Below are 17406 nucleotides of genomic sequence, written 5' to 3' on the forward strand. Positions count from 1 at the left end.
TTTCGGGGGGGAGGGGGGAACCTTCCGCCGCCTCTGTCGGGGGCGGCATTTTGGGGGCGAGACCTTCTGCCGCCTCTGTTGGGGGCAGCATTTCGGGGGCGAGACCTTCCGCTGCCTAGGGCAGCAAAAAAGCTGGTGGCGCTCCTGCACTTGCTGTGAAGGAAATTCATGCTACACCCTCTAGCTGTGGGCCTGGCAGGGAGCACCTGGAAGCACCGTGGCCCTCTGGCCCTGAAAAACTCACCACTCTCCTCTCACCGAACGCTCCAGCTTTCGCCAACACTTCTCATCCAGAAATGGACTCTTACAAAGACTGGCCACAAATGCCAGGCAGCTGTGTAAGGCCCTGCTATGGCCTCAGGGCTCACAGCTCCAAAATCCTATGCACTTAGTCACTGATGTGCTTCCTACTGGTCTGTGTGTAGGGGCATTGACAAAATCCAGCCACACACAGCACAGGCTTATATATTTGGTGGGGTACATAAAGGAATGGTCCTAACTCCCATAAGTAGCAGAAAGGAGCAGGGAACAGAGGGTTCCTAATTAACATATCCTTTCAATGCATGCTAGGATATGTTCCCAGCTGCCCCTGATCTCACAATGGCATATATCCCGGAGCCTCAGACACTGCCCTGGCTGGGTGAGCCATTAGCTCAGTGGGAAGTGCACCACTGAAGTCACATGCTGCATGGTTGTTACTGACTGCCTCTAAAATGGGCTGAGACAAGAATCAATAGCTGCCATTACCTAAGAGGTAGATTAATTACCAGCTTGGCTGGGATCTGGGGAGGGTCACCCATTGAGCAGAAGAAACTTATGTAGGATTGATCACTAGCCCTGGTCGGTGCCCCCTCCCAAGGCTGTGGGACAGAACTGTAGACAGCGCCACTGAGTTCAGTGGGAGGAGGTGAGGCCAGTGCCCCACCCAGACATCATAACCCAATTCAGACTACTCTTCATGCAAGGCCACAGGAAACAAAATGTTATTATATACAGAATATTATTAGCCTGTGTGACTCATTGCTACAGGATACCATTAGCAGGACTCAAGCAGGGATTGGAGGCTTATAGGGATAATCAGACCACCACAGTTGCATTCACTAGGATAAAGAAATAGAAACCCTCATGCTTCAGAGCAGAATTCAGCCCTTGGGGGACAGGAAGGAACTTCTCCAACAGGCAGGTCCTTCAATAATTATTTACTGTGGCCTTTGTTGCATCTTGTTCAGAACTATTTGGTACTGGGAACTGTCCAACACAGGATTTTGGGACTAGATGACAATTGTTATCATCCTAATACACTTTTATTGGCAGAAGGTCTAATAACTTCCAGGGACAGTCACACTCCACACTGACCCACTAGCTGCAGGGTACAGCACTATAGCTGTGTATTGAGGAATTGTCAAGGAGCACCTAGACTAGGGGACCTTGGAATAGCAAACCCCTTTTAACTGGCAATGTGTTTACATTTAAAAACTTTGCTATAGTGGCCTGAAAGGAACAAATCATTATTTGGGTTGTTATTTTTAATTGCATGGGTAATTATTGTTAATTGTTTTGACTGCAGTAGTAGGTAGTGGGCCAATCAGACTCTGGGTCCCAGTTGCTGTAAAAACCTAGATGAAGACAAGTCCTCCACTCTAAAGAGCATACAGTCTAAGAAGCTGATCCTACAAGACTTACATACCTGCTTAACTAAGCCAGAGTAGGCCCACTGAAGTTAATGGCATGATTCACACACTTACAGTTAAGTGTATGTCTAAGCAGAGTATGAAGGATAACCAAAGAGATGGCTCTCCCCTTTCTATCATTTTCAATACATGGGGAGGCGGGTTTGGCAGGGAATTGAGAGTTTGTACATGTTTTGTGTGACTTCCCCCATGCTTCCTGAACCCCCTCTGTGCTCCCATCCACCCCTCTCTGCACCTGGGGGTCACAAAGCACAGTTGGGAAACACAGAGCTAATCCATGGTACGCTCACCGTCATTGGGACAGCATGTCTTTACAGTGACACATGCTAAATGGTTTTGGTGCCTTGCTTTCACTGAGAAGTCCTTATAAAGCAATATCCCACAGCACTAGCCAGGTCACTGCAGGGTCACTATTGCAAAGTGTAGGGTTTTAGGTGGTTGCTGTTAAATAACAGCTGAGTTGTATCTCTTGACAGGAGGGCCAGGAAATTCCAAACATTATCCAAACGCATGGACCCACAGCTCTCTGCACAGAGCGACAGAGACTGTGTATAAAAATAGATGTTGGGCCAAATTCATCCTGGGGATAACTTCACTGAAGTCAATGGAGTTTCATCAATGAGGAATTTGGACCACAATATTTTTATTCTTTAAAACAGGTTTCCATGACAACCAGCCACTTAATTCAGGTTCATCCCCTCCAGAGGTCAATATCAGAGGCCTAAGTGATAGCATATGTTTGATCTGTGTTGAGTTTGCCTAACATGCAGAAGACCAGGAAGCAGGGCAGTAAACGTATTTTGACTTTATTTCCAAAAACATTAAATACAAAGGCAGCGTAGGTGCTATTAGAGACCATACAAATATGTCCTTTATCGTCAGGAATCTTATACAAATGTGAAGGCACTGCAATCTCTGGCTACCCCTGAATCACCCCTGAACCATTCCCATGGCAGATGTTTTGTGGGGAGGATGCACTCTCAGTCTCCACTGGCTTTATGTGGTGATCGATGGCCCCTCTTGGCTGGATGCTGCTCCCTCCAGAGACAATTAACCTTACTCCTCCGGTTGGCCTGAGGAGACATTTAAATGCCATGAGCCTGCTCCCACCCAGAGCTGCATGTACTGTCTTCACAGCACTCCTGGCTCTCCCCAGCCTGGGAGCAAACATGCAATCTGCACCTGATGCCCTGCATGGCAGCCAGTCAAATGGCCATACATACATTTGCTCATGTTACCATTGCTATAACATGTCTGATGGCAGAGATCTGCAATTTAGAGCCATTCCCTGGGTCCCACCCCTGGCCACTGTGGGATTGTTCCCTGCAATATATACACCAGTGCTTTGGCCATTCCAGACTCCAGTGAGTGAAGAGATGAGGACTCCAGCATGGTCCTTGGAAGAGAATTCCCCAGACTCGGAGACATCACTGATAGGCTGTTTCTTCTGAAATCCAGCCTCGATATACCTTTCCCCTTACAGGAACTTCCCTGAAACCTCCTTCCACTAGCTAATCATCACTGACTGGACACTTGGCCAAATGATGGATACCCAGTCTCAGAAAGGAGCGAATCCACCTCTCCCCAGCCTTAACACTGACGCCCTTTGCAAGGGGAGGTGTACTGGCAACATTCCTAGGGGAAAGAGGAAAAGGGGCAGAAAAAGGGCAGGGGCTCAGTACAAATGAATAGTCTGTTTCTGTCCCCATGGCAAGGACTCTTGCAGCCTCTGCTCCACAGGAGACTTGGTAGACAGGCCAGGCTGGGTAACGCCTTGTCATGGCTGGGCTGGGTAGCGCCGCTGTGAGAGCCGCTTGGGTTGGCCAAGTCCAAGGGAGGCAGCAGTGGAGAGCTGTGAAGGATAGAAATACTGTAAGTAACAGGCTAGTTGTGCGGCTGACCAAAAATGGAAGGAGCCCACAATATTTTGGCAGGCAAGATAAGAGTTTCTCCAGTCAGCGAGTCAGACACAGGTAGGGGCCGGCCCAGTTCTGTTTGTCTGGAGCAAATGCTCATGAGTGTGAGGGATGGGCAGCACTAACAGGACCACGCGTAGTGCCGGCAGGGTCTCTGCAAGCTTTCCCCAGGGAGCTCTGCCAACACAGTTCAAACCCAGCCTGCTATTCCAGCCCTCACCCCACAGGCAGCTCCTGGCCTGCTGCCCCTTCCTACTCCAGCACTGGGTGTCCCTTGGCCTCACAGCATTCTCACTGTACCTCAGTAACCCAGGTCAACTGACTCGGGCTCATAGGGCTAAAAACAGCAGTGTAGACATTCGGGCTTGGGCTGGAGCCTAGGCTCTGAGCTGGGTTTCAGAGCCCGGGCTACAGCCCAAGCGGGAACGTCTACACTGCGATTTTTAGTCCCATAGCGCGAGTCCAAGTCAGATGACCTGGGCTCTGAGACTTGCTGCCACAGGATATTTTTTGCAATGTAGACACACACTTAGTCTTGGCCTGCAGCACCCCCTAGGTTCTCTGAACTAGGCTCTCTGGAAATTAGGCAGTCAACTGAGCAGAATGTGCTCCTGCTCCTCCTTTCCCCACAGCAGACAAGGAGAAGGCACAGCCAAAACACCTGTCTTCAGTTGCCAGATGGTCCCTTCTCTAATCCACACCAAGGCTGAGGTCGGGCAGAGAATCAGGGGACCGTAGCCAGCTCCCTGATGCCCCCCACCCACCTCCACTATGCACAGTGGATCTTGACAATAGCAGAGAAGCTGGCCCTAAGTCTGCAACTGAGAGGGCTACAAGGACATCTCTCCCACATCTCTGGAGGCATCAACCGTGCTCTCTCTCTCTGCCAGCTGGGAGACAGACAAAAGGGAGCATCCATGCCTCTCCCATCAGAGACTGGATGGGTCTGACTTTATCTTTGTGAGGATCCCGGCATCCCTCCTAAGTCAGGGAGCCCCTGTGTGGCGGGCCCACTAGCTAAGATGCCCTGTGTGGTTATAAGCCAGGAGGAGCCTCCATACCTGAGGAACCTGAGCAGGATTGAAGAGTGGGACCTGCCCTCTACTAGGGGCAAGGAGACCACCAGGACCAGAGGGAGGGCCATGTGAGTCATCCTGAAAGAGGAAACAGAGGGAAAATAACACCCGGTCCCTGCTTTGGGGTTCAGAGAAGCCGAAGGAACATCCTAGGTCACGGGGTGGGGGAGATGGACAGGGCTGGCAGAAGATGCTCCCTGTTTCCTCTGCCACAGCAAACCACAAACAAAGGAGCCATCTAACCTATCTCCCCCTTCCTGTTCCCTCCCACACACTAAAGATCCTCCCACCAAAACAAGAAATAGAAAGAACAAGAATCACCCCACACTCACAAAGCCTGCCCTCGTCCCTCACCTGGCCTCCAGCCCCAGGAAAGGCTGCTGATTCCCTGCCATCGGGGCCCTGCAAGCCTTTAGCTTCATTCATAGCTGCAGAAACAAGAAAGAGATTTCTAAACGTTTGGTTCATTCCAGGGTCGTGTGACCAAAACAATCTTAGCAACAACATGGGCCTGCTTCCAAAAAAGGACAGCGCTCGTGGCCTCTCCTGTATTTACCTGAGCTTCTGGAGAGAGGGCTGGGGGAAGCCGGAAGCAGGCGAGGAGGGTGAGATGATGAAGAGCTTGCTCCAGTGGCTGGAGGAGGGGGAGAGGGAAGTGGGGCTGGTGCATCCTTCTCCTGATGAAAGAAAAACACACACCAATTCCGAGGGAAGAAACCTTCTCAGGGAAGAAGGGAAGAGCAGCTCTGTGCTCAACCCCCAGAGGCCAGCTTGTTCCTAGTGCAGATTCATTATGCTCTGCTTTGCTACATCCCAGGAAGCACCGCCAAGCCAAAAGACTCCTTGATCATACAAAACCCAGGGAGTTCAGATACAAGGCTAGGCAGGCGGCCGCATCAGCCCTATCTCATGCTGCGGGGCAGCTGCTACAGGGACAGTTAACCGCACTGCTCGTCATTTTAGCCACATCATCTTGCCCTCGATGCCCTGTGATCCTGTCATAGCTCATAAGCTAAGCAGGGTGGAGCCCAGTCTGCTGGAGATAGCTCAATAAACAGCACACACCTCTCTGCATTAGAATGGAACCAACACCCCAGTGTGGTGCTAGGGGGTGCTAGGGGGCAGAAGGTGCCATCTATGGGATGGGAAGTAACAATGAGTTCCTGATGCCCCATGGTTATTTAAAGAGTGGTCACAAAAAGAATATTGGGAGGGAGCTAAAACCTCATGCTTCAGGGTTTAAACTTATCTCTAACTTCCGAGATGAGGCCGAGACCTTCACAGGGGGCAGGTCACCCCACATCTGCCTGCTGCAGGGTTTCTTGCATCTTCTGAACCATCCGGTGCTGGCCGCTGTCAGAGAGGGTACATGTATATTTGCATACACACCCATGGGAAAATGTGGCCAGGATCTGGGGGAATGGCACTCTGCCTGCCTACCATTTCTCCTGCAATTCCAATGGGGGAATTTATTCTTCACTTCAGCTACTAAACACTGTGGAAGTGTTGCCATTTGCTGCTATCAGCTGCTGCTTTTCCCTTCAGCAGAGACCAAGTGATCCCCACGGAGTTTGCAGAGCTCTTGGAGAGCCTTCTGGATCAAAGTTACTTTATAAATATACAATTATTAGTAATGAGAATTTGCTTCAGGATGGAGACCTCAAGTTGTCAGTTTCTGTCCCACTGATAAATAAATCCCCAAGTACAGTGGCATGTAAAGAACACACAGTTGTAGTGAAAACCTTGGCAGTGGGGTGGTGCCCTTGAGCTGGAGAGACAAACTAGTGAAGGATGGATGAAGATAAAGATAAGGGGTGAAATCCTAGCTCCATTGAAGTCAATGGCAAAACTCCTATTGGTTTCAATAGGGTCAGGATTTCACCAGTCGTTCCTGTTCGCTTAACTGTACCCAGTGTTAACTATCCTCTGGGCCGTCTGTCCACTGGGGTGTCTCCATGCACCATGGTTCCCTTTACAGGGTGTCTGGCACCAGTTAGCTGTCTGAGAACATGCATGCACCAAGGGCTTAGTCCCCTGCCACAGCAAGGGTCACAGGACTACCTCTACCCAGCAATGAACTCTGGGCCATTTAGCCTTGGCATGGAGATGTGCACGGTGTGAGGGCCAGGGAGGTTACACCAGAAGGGGGAGGACACTAGCAAAAGCGAACTTGATCATGAAAGGGAGAGTCAGGGAGGTGACGGGGAGCAATGGTGCAGGCAGTGTGCAAACTTCACACACACACACACACACCCCTCTGCCACGCAGGGCCGGCTTTAGGAAGTGCGGGGCCCGATTTGAACAGTTTCGACGGGGCCCCGACAGGGATGACTAAAAAAAACACGTAAAAACAACACGTGGGGCTTGTACTCACCGGGCTGCGCTCCTAGTCTTTGGCGTTGTGTCCTTCACTCGCTCCGGGTCTTCGGTGGCACTGAAGGACACGCCGCCAAAGTGCCGCCAAAGACCCGGAGCGAGTGAAGGACCCGCCGCCAAAGTGCCACCAAAGACCCGGAACGCCGCCGGGTGAGTAAAAATTAAAAAGGCGCCTCTAGCCAAGGAAGGGATTCTCTGCCACTTGCCCCCCACTCTGGGTGGCCCTGCCACTAGGCGCGGGGCCCTCTTAGGCGCGGGGCCCGATTCGGGGGAATTGGTGGAATTGGCCTAAAGCCGGCCCTGCTGCCATGGTCCTACATCCCTGACCTGCAGCCACCTCTGCTCTTCCAGTCCTGGCACAAGGCTCCACCAGCACCTCCACTGTCCTGGGAGTGGGAGGTAAGAGGAGAAAGGCCCCTCTTCAGACTGAGGGTGGGGAGGAGAGCTCCTCTGAAATCCCTGCGATGTAAAAAGTCCCCTCTAGTCCTCTTGTTACCTGGGACCCCAGTGCAGCAGAGACTGGGGCAGGGCCGGACACATCTCTGGAAGGCGTCACCTCCTTGGAGGGCTTTGATCGAAACCAGCTGAACCAGCCAAACCCTGAGCCCTGGGAAACACAGGTTCTTACTGAGGCTGGAGTCATTGAAATAACAGCAATATATTAAAGACATCACCGCACGAAAACTCAGAGGTGGTGGGTGGAACCCAGCCTCACCCCTCCCAACCCCCGCAGCTTTCTTGGGTGAAAGAAAGGGTTCGGGGCAACCCAGCCCCTTCTCACTGCTGTGATGGGAGAGGAGAGCAAACCCATCCCTACGTCGCCGTGCGGCAAGGACAGAGAGCAGGGCTGAGGACCCCAGAACCACCCCCACCCCATTGCTGGAGGGGACAGAAGAGCAGGGGCTCAGCATATCAGCCTGGAGACAGCAGGGACAGGGGGAGCCCGTTCTACCCGGGTGCACTGACTGCAGCACTCCCAGCTATACGGGCAGCGAAAGGCTGGCCGGGAGGTGAGTGAGAAGTTGGTGATGCCTCCAAACGAGAGGGCACATGAGGCCGGATTCTGCTCTCCCTGCGGTGTAGATCAGGAGTAACCCTCTTGCAGCCCTGCTGATGTAAGAGGGGAATCAGACTGGGGGCATGGCTTTGAAAGCAGCACAGTTCCCCCCTCACCTTTGCCTCCTCTGGCTCTGCCCCCTCCGTCGACGGCCGCTCTACAGCAACTCCCTCGCCTGTGCCTTCTGGGGATCGCAAGGCGTCCTCCTCCATGGAGATGGTGGAGCTCTCTGAGACGGTTCGGGCCCTGGCATTCAACACGCTCTGGTACCAGAGATCAAGGGCATCAGCGCCATTGGAGAGGGGCAAGGGAAACTGGGTGAGTGGGGCTGTAAAGAACTACCCGGCAGCCATTCCAAGAGGCGGCAGCATTCATTCCAACAGGGCCCCTCCTTTACGATCCCTTTTATTCCAGGCCCTGAAGAAAGGTCTGAGGCTAGATTCTCTCCTGAGCCAAGCAGATCTCAGAGCAGGAGAGAGGATTCTGTCAGGGAGTTTGTTATGCCTCCCTGATTCTCATGGTACATCTGCACCAGCCCCGGCCCATCAACTTAAGTTGGAGGAGCTTAGGGGCTGCTCTATCTCATGCCAGCTGGCTGAGGTCCCTATGGAAGCATATGCCAGTCGTGAACTGGTGTCGCGCAGGCATATACTGCCCCACCTCCACAGCATGCCCCCTACACCAAGATTCTGGGGTACAGGGATATTTTCCATCAGCTCCCCTGCGCTAGGGGAATTCTCAGCTGGCTGGTGAGAGGCAGAAGCCAGCACTTTGCATCACATGAGCAGCCCAAGACATGGGGAGAGAATATGGGCCGTGCTCTTCAGTTCCAATTAACACCACGGGTGAAAGAAACATTAGGGATCAGACTGAGAGCACCAATCTCATCTGACGGGTGACCAAAGCAAGAGGTTGAACCCAGTGTGCAGCACTAGCCCTGTGGAAACAAGCTATCTCCTCGGGGTGGATGGCTGGGAAGTACCTCAGCCCCAGGGTTTGAGGAGGGTTAGAGTTCCAGAGCCATGACACAGCTGGGGGAGGAAGGCCATGTTGGCAGCTGAAGCTAGGTTCAGGGAAGGGGTAGTAGCAAGAGGCAGAAGATAGCATGGGCCAATAGGCCCATGGGGTGAGTGCTAGTGGGCAGCTGGGGCGGAGAGGTCGGGGAGGGGTCACACTTGGGTGGCAGGGAGGAGAACAGGGTTTGTCTGACCACATCCTGTGCATCGTGGCACCTGGCTCCCCCTTGTTCTCACCTGCTGTTCCAGAATGTTCTTCTGAACCCCAAAGGGCCGGGAGCGTCCTTGAAACCTCACAGCACTCCCTAAAGAGCCGAGAGAATGATGCAACTCAGGATTCAGCCTGGGGGGGCGCATGCCCCTTACGTGAAACTCCTGTCTCGTCCAGCGGGGGCAATTTAATGCAATCATTGGTGTGGTATCGAGGTACCACCCAACTGGCTGCTTAACAGCGAGATGCTGCCATTGGAGGAACAGGCCCAATCAATCTAGGCACACACAGTCACTCTCTGCGCGAACCCAGAGGTACGACCAGAGTCCATTGCAGCTGGGCACCAAAATCTGCTTCTCCTCCTGTTTATTCTTCCCTGAGCATTGGCAGGGTTAGGTGCTGGTCCCCTCCTCCAGCACTAGCACTACCACCCTTGTGACAGTCTGTTGTACTCTGTCACACTCCCCCGTGGTAACCACAATGCACAGGGCCAGGCGCTTCTTCCTGGTGGCCCCAAAATGCCAGCTCAAGATTGGCCTTGGACTGTTGGCACTTGTGCCAAGCAGGGAGAGGACTCGCTCAGCCCAGGAACGAAGGCAACGAGACTGGGCAGCTTCCTGCTCACCCTCAACACTACACACTAGCACAGAGGCGGGCAAACTTTTTGGCCTGAGGGCCACATCGGGGTTCTGAAATTGTATGGAGGGCTGGTTAGGTGAGGCTGTGTCTCCCCAAACAGCCAAGTGTGGCCCGGCCTTGGCCCCATATCTGACCCCCCCTGCTTCTCGCCCCCTGATGGCCCCCCCCGGGACTCCTGCCCCATCCATCCCCCCCATTTCCTGTCCCCTGATGCCCCACCAGGACCCCTGCCCCATCCATCCCTCCCTGCCCCCTGACCGCACCTGGACCCCCCGTCCCTGACTGCCCCCCGCCGCCCCATCCAACACCTCCTCTCATTCCTGACTTGCCCCCGGGACCCCTGCCCCATCCAACCACCCCTTCTCCCTGGCCCCCCCCGGAACCCCTGCCCCTCACTGCCCCCCGTCATCCCATCCAACCCCCACCTCCTTCCTGACTTCCCCCCCGACCCCTGCCCCATTCAACCACCCTGTTCCCTGCCGTCTGACCGCCCTGACCCCTATCCACACTCCCGCCCCCTGACCACGCCAGCCACGCCACCGCGCAGCACAGAGCACTGGGTCAGGCTGCGGCTCTACAGCTGTGCTGCCTGGCAAGAGCGCGCAGCCCCACCGCCCAGAGCATTGCGCCGGCGGCGCAGTGAGCTGAGGCTGCGGGGGAGGGTGAACAGCAGGGGAGGGGCCAGGGGCTAGCCTCCCGGGCTAGGAGCTCAGGGGCCTGGCAGGAGGGTCCCGCAGGCTGGATGTAGCCCGAGGGCCATAGTTTGCCCACCTCTGCACTAGGAGCTGCAGACACTTCAGGTACGTCTACGGAGCATGCTAAAAATAGCGTGTAGCCATGGCAGCAGGAGCAGCAGAAGAAGCTCGCCACCCTGAGCATGGGCTAGTGTCCTGGCCAAGTACATACTTGGGGTGACTAGCCCCTCCTGCCTCTCCCACTGCCCTGGCTATGCTCTACTTTCAGTGTGCTAGCTCGAGCCAAACTAGCGCGGGGATGTACCCTGGAGCTGGGAATCACCCTCCCAGCTCCATGTGTAGACGTATCCTTGGAGCATTGGTCTTCTCTCTGCTGGATAAGACACAGTCCCAAGACAGCAAATCCAGGGTGAAATGCTCTGTGCGCAGGAGGCACCAGGTTAAAAAGCAAACCACTTTTGCCCTAATGCTAGAGCAGGGATTCTATTAAAATGGGACCGAGATGAAGCAAAGGCCGTCCGTAAGCATCATTCACGCAGACAAACCTCTCAGCAGAGAGGAAACATGGGAACTCTCCGGCGACATGCCACGCTTCCAGAAAGAAAACCCACCACCACAGGCATGTGCAGGAGCCTTCGTAGAAAAACCAGTCAGAACAAAGTGGTGGTTCAGACCCACCTCTGGCCCACCTATTCCCCAGAATGGAGAGAACCCCAGCGCCCAGATCTGTGCCTGAACTTCCCAACGTTCAGGAGCCGAACACTCCAGTTCCATCTCTCATCTGAACTGTCCAATATGTATGTGTCCTGTTCTCCCCCGGCCCAAAACATATTTTCCAAACCCTCCTCCCAGGAATCCTCACAGATGGCCTGCAGCACAGCTCAGGCAAGCTTACCTGGTGGCTGGTAGACCTGTGGGGAATGGTCATTTGAAATTCCTCCTAGAGAGAGGTTTGCCCCAAAGCTGACCTCTGTGGGACGATTTTCTTGCATGGCATCAGGTGGCACAGAAGCTATGGCCTGCTCTGACCCCTCCACCCTGGAATATGCACCAGGCGGGAAGGACACGTTCTCCTGTAGACCTGGCTGGTACTGGTCTGTCCTCTCAGGAGCAGGGGGGTTATACTGCTGCAGCTCTAGGTTGTGCTGGTAGCCTGGGTTTTGTGCAAACTCATGATGGAGATCTCTGTCTGGAAAACAGATCCCAGGAATTTACTCAGTATATTTACAGCTTTATTGAATGACTCAGGGTAACAGAATTCCCTTCGGTGCCATTTTTGTACATGGAAAGTGGGCCTGAGAGAGACAGCAAGAAAAGACCCCAAAGGAATAAGAGTGGTTAAGGCGTGGGGCATTGGTACAGGTCAACCAACACAGGAGAGCTTTTACCTCCTTAGTGGGGAGAGGGTGGTGGTAAAAGACAGGAGGGGCAATATGCCTCCAGGTGCAAGAACCCCTTAGAATGGGGCCATGATGGAGGCAGAGCCAACTGAGAAGGGTGAGAAGAAGAGGAGGACTTCAGAAATTCTGAGGGTCCCACGGCCTCCTGTGCCCCGCCTACCTACACACTGGGAAGGGAACAAAACTTGCCAAAAGCTCCGCAACTTCCTAGCTGCAGCTGTTAATCTCCACCCTCCCTCAGCTCCATGGGGAGGTGCAGCAGACCAGGGCTGGGCAATGTCACCACTAAGTCACTGATCCACAGGGCACCCAGACCCAACCCTGTAGATCCCTGGCCAAGCAGAGACAGGATCACACTCCTGGAGCTCGACTGAGGCCCCCCACCCAACACCCTTTGTGCGGAGGTGGCGATGCACGGTCCACTTCTAGAGTATGTTTGAGAGATTCCCAGCAAGACTCGGAGTCTTTGCTATCCTGGGAGAGCAACACAGAGGGTCAAGGAGGCAGTTTCCAGTCTGTTCCAACTGGTCTCCTATATATCTGGTCATGCTCCACATTTGGAGAACCCCTCTATCTCTACCCAGAGCGGCCTAGATCCTCGAAGGTATGTAAACACCTAACTTCCTTTGTATTTAGGTGCCTAAATATATTTGAGGATCTGGGCCAATGTGTTCGTTCCTTTACCTGCTGTGGATCTGCTGGCTCTGGAGAGCTCTGGCTGAGCGGATGCCAAGTCGGGGAGGTCTCCTTCCTTCTGAAAGGATTTGAAAAGTGAATGTTACAAAAGAAAGGGAAAACTAGAAAGTGGGACACCCAGAAGAATTGTCTCCAAGGCACCGGTAATCAAGACATGATTGTCACCGGAGCGAAAGCCACGCGGGCTCCTGGTGAATCACAGCCACATGGTGGATAGTGATCTCTGCCTTGTTTCTGCTCCTTCCATTCTCCAGCTTCCAGTCAGCTCCAGAGACCATGTCAGAGTTACTTACACCCATCACGCCACCCACCCCTGTGCTTCTCATTCATCCCAAGCAGAGGGTGAGCAAGGAGGCTCACTGAATCCTGGGGCTCTGTTCTCCTGCTATGGCAAGTGAACAACTCAATGGCTATCACTCAAATCCTACAGAGGGTGAACCAGGCACAAGGACACTGTTAATGGCTCCCTCTGTGGGAAGGCTGGAGCTGTTCAGAATACAGCTATTGGGCCTGATTCACTTTAGTGGAGTTACTGCTAATTTCCACCATGGTAGATGAGATCAGAATATGACCATTGTCCTTCTTGGAGGGGACAGGATGGGGAGCCACAGGGAGGGGAAAAAGAGACAAAACATGGAGACAGACCCTACAATTTTAAGGGACACGTTCATGGGAAATTAAACTGCTCAGGAGCGTATACATAGGGTACAGGGACTGGAGAGAAAGACAAGTCTCTAAGCATATAGAGATGAAACCACCTGCAATATCCTCACACACACAAAGAGGAACTCTTTGCACAACAAACCTTCTCATCTTCTAATCACTTTCCTAAAAACAAGACGGGGGAAGGTGCTTCTTACCCAGCATGATGCTTTTTGGCTCACTAGTGCCTAGCCCAGAGACCGCTATGAGTTCTGGGCGATACATTCCCTCCCACTTCCACGGAGACCTTGAGGTCCAACAGGAGAGGGCCTGTGATGCTAGCCATCACAGAGCTCTGCACAGTATCAACAGTGTGCTTTCCAAGAAAGAAGGGGAAGGAAGAAACCTTCCAGAACCCAGGTAAGAAATCCCCTTGGGACCTTAGTGCTTTTCTAAACACTTACCTAGGACTTACTATGCAGGGGAAGGATGCACCTGCAGACTGACCACACCATAGAGACTGGTCACACAGCACATCCTGTTTCGCCCACCCCAGAGGACTGTGGCAATCATGAAACATGACGGAAAGAGCCACTCCAAATCCCATCATTCTCACCTCCCATTGTTGGCCTCGGGCTCGGAGCTGGACGAGCCAGTCGGGTTCCAGGTTCTGTTCCTGCTCAGGTCTTTCCAGTAGCAATGGGTCAGAGAGCTTCAGCTGCTCTGCAAGCTGTGCAGTGGTGGGGGAGAAGGCGGTGGGGAACAGATGCTTTAACCTGTTAACCTCTCAGATGCAGAGAGCACAGATTGACAGTCATAGCAATTAATGAGCTGCTAGGCACATGGACCAGGGAAAAGTTGTTAACTCAATGAGTGCAGCATTTCCTCATAATAAATACATAAGAATAATGCTCGGCATTTATATAGCACCTTTATTATTTCTATTGCAGTAACATCCAGAGGGGCCAGAACTGTTGGGCTAGGTGCTGTACCTTCCCTAACCTTCCCTCAGAGAATCTCAAAGCACTTTACAAACACCACCCCTGTGAGCTAGGTCAGGACCATTATCCTCATTTTCCAAGTGGGCAAACTGAAACACAAAGAGATCAGCGTGACTCCCCCAAGGGTCCACAGTTACATGGGTGCCGACTTCCCCTCTTTCACATGGGTGCTTGACCCCCCACTCCACCCCTTCCATGAGCCCCAGCCCCTGCCCTGCCTCTTCTGCCCCCTTCCAAACCCTACACCAAAGTCCCCCGCCCAGGGCTGTCCGGGGGGGGGGAGGGCAAGTGGGGCAATTTTCCCCATGCCCCGGGCCCCGCAGGGGCCCCCCACGAGAATATAGTATTCTATAGCATTGCAACTTTTTTTTAATGGAAGGGGCCCCTGAAATTGCTTTGCCCCAGGCCCCCTGAATCCTCTGGGTGGCCCTGCCCCAGCCCAACTCCGCCCCCTCCTTGCCAATATTTCAACTCCTTCCCCAAATACCCACCCTGGCCCCGCCTCTTCCCCGCCTCTTCCACTGAGTGCACCACGTTCCCACTCCTCCCTCTCCCTCCTGGAGCTTGTTAATGCCGCCAAACAGCTGTTTGGAGAAGGACAGTCGGGAAACGCTGGGAGGCAGGTGGAGGAGCGGGGTTGTGGTGCGCTCAGGGGAGGAGGAGGTGGGGCGGGGGGTGAGGGGAGCTTGGCTGCCAGTGGGTGCAGAGCACCCTCTAATTTTTCCCCATGGGTGCTCCAGCCCCGGAGCACCCACAGAGTTGGTGCCTATGCACAGTTATCCATCAGCAGGACCAGTAAGGGATCCCAGATTTCCTGGCTTCCACTCCTGGGCGCTAGCCACATAACTCCTGTGGGAGGTGGAGGGAGTGTTCGCAGTGGCTAGAACATGAGTCTGGGAGTCAGGCTTCATGGCTTCCATCTCTAATCTCTGCCACTGACTCACTGTGTGACCTGAGCAAATCTCTCACTGTGTATCAGTACAATGCGTATAACACTCACCTCACAGGACTGTTCAGAGCCTGAATTCACTCCTGTTTGTAAAGCACTGCAAGAACTCTAGAAGGGCAAAATCAGGGTCACTTGGCACGTGCCATTGCTCTCTCTCTTTAGGGTACCAAAGATATGCCAGGATGTGTAGCACACACCCATACCCATCAGCCTTTTCAGGCACAGAAAGTACATCAGGTCAGAAGGAACTTGCCCAGTTTTCTCCTCTGTGTTGTAATTGGGCTTTATGATTTTTACCATTCTTTCTGACTGTCAGACGAGACACATGGTAATGGGGTGCTCAGCTCCCTACGCACTTGCCAAAGGAAGGGGGAAAATCACACTATTGATATAGCAGTTAAAAGACCTGCCTAAGGAGATACAGCAAGTCAGGGGCAGAACTGGGCCTAGAACCTGGGCCTTCTGACTTGCTGTCCAGAGCCCTACCTGCTGGACCACACCACTGCTCCACTAAGTTGTGAGCTGTTAGATACCTGGCTGAACTCTTAGCATGACTCTGTAACTGACACACTCATGAAGTCTGCTCCATAGAAGGTGACAGAGACACACTTTAGCCAGACAAAGGGACGGGCTAATTCACCACTAGCCAGTGTAACACCATTGTCTTTGATCAAGTGACAGCTAATTGGCCAGGGGTTACTAGCCCAAGACATTAGTTACGGGTTATTATTAATGATGATGATGGAGATTGTGCAGTAAAGCATACAAACATAGAGTAAAACACCTGCCCTGCCCCAAAGAGCTTACAGAAAAGAGAGACACCCAGAGCCTGCAACTAGGGACAATAATTAACAGGAGAGTGAGTGAGGAGAGATTCCTGGTGCATGAGCAAATGGAACCATATGGGAGAAGTTGTTTGTCCAGGTGGGCAGGGTCAGATCTTGTCAGATACAGACATGGGTTCATTCTAAACCAATACCAAGAGAGAAGAAATTAGAAGTGTGATTATTCCTAAATGGGAGGATGCTTAATCCAAAAGCTAATAGGTGCTTTGATCCAGTATTAATGAACCAACACCTGGTTGTAAATCGTCCCTGGCTTCAAAGGAAGGGAAGTCTTAATCAAACACTAATGTGGATCATAATTCGTAACACAGTCTGCAACATCAAAGACAAGAGAGGTGCTATAACTGTGCTGGTTTTTCATCTGAAAGCCCGTTCTCGCAGGAGAAGTGTTATTCCCAGCAGAATGGCCCATCTGAGAGGCTGTTAGAGTAAATAGGTTTCCACAACAGGTGGATCCAGGTAAGTGCTACAACATTATGTAACTCCAACTTTAGGGCTAGTGTGACAGGGATTTTCACAGCACCTGCCTCAGCTGTGTATTACCTAAGTATTTTTTCTCTCTCTCTTTAATCTACATTGTGGCAATGACCAGGAAATATTTCTTTTGCTTCATTTCAGGTGAATTAGGTTTGACTGTATTGTTCCCTGGGCTCCACACAATGGAGCTTTAGCAGGAAATAGAACTCAGAGAAAGATGAATGGGATAGACTATGAATGGGTCCAGGACAATGACAAGGTCGTGCTGCAGAAAGGGTAGGTGCCACTGTCAGTATTATAGAGCCAAATGGTTCAAGAGATAGCTGCCTACTAAAGGGATCAGTGCAGTCACCTGTATCACTGGAGCTTCATCCACAAACAGAGAGGCAATGTAGTCTAGTTGATTGAGCACCTAACTGGCATGCCAAAGACTTGAATTCTAGCCCTGGCACTGGCTTGAGCACATTACTTCCCTGCTCTGTGCCTCAGTCCCCCCATCTGGGAAATGGGTACAAGGATACTGTCCTCCTTTGTCAAGTGCTTTGAGCTCTACTGATGAAAAGCCCTATGTAAGAGCCAGGTGCTGCTGCTCATTCTTCTGGTTTTTTGGTTGGCTTGTTTTTCTAACGCCATCCCAAACATGACAAAACAGGACATTTTCTGGTTTAAAATAAAGACTTCTGCATACATTAATCGCTAAAATAGATGTGAAAATTACA

The 17406-nt window shown here is 52.5% G+C and overlaps 1 protein-coding gene across 1 annotated transcript in view; it reads right to left on the bottom strand.

The window, feature by feature from the left end:
• Positions 1-2786: 2786 nt before the first annotated feature.
• Positions 2787-17406, bottom strand: part of LOC112121699 (protein transport protein Sec16B-like) — a 38477-nt gene continuing 23857 nt past the window's right edge. The window contains exons 16-25 of the mRNA XM_026656098.1: positions 14032-14145; positions 12762-12831; positions 11573-11866; positions 9370-9437; positions 8233-8379; positions 7556-7666; positions 5240-5360; positions 5038-5111; positions 4669-4761; positions 2787-3543 (exon numbers count right to left, since the gene is read on the bottom strand). Coding sequence (XP_026511883.1) covers positions 3469-3543; positions 4669-4761; positions 5038-5111; positions 5240-5360; positions 7556-7666; positions 8233-8379; positions 9370-9437; positions 11573-11866; positions 12762-12831; positions 14032-14145 — 1167 coding nt within the window. The 3' untranslated portion in view covers positions 2787-3468. The remainder of the gene's footprint in view (positions 3544-4668; positions 4762-5037; positions 5112-5239; positions 5361-7555; positions 7667-8232; positions 8380-9369; positions 9438-11572; positions 11867-12761; positions 12832-14031; positions 14146-17406) is intronic.

This window comes from Terrapene carolina, unplaced genomic scaffold (assembly GCF_002925995.2).
Source record: "Terrapene carolina triunguis isolate 2854851 unplaced genomic scaffold, T_m_triunguis-2.0 Scaffold212, whole genome shotgun sequence".
In the NCBI taxonomy this organism is placed as follows: Eukaryota; Metazoa; Chordata; order Testudines; family Emydidae; genus Terrapene; species Terrapene triunguis.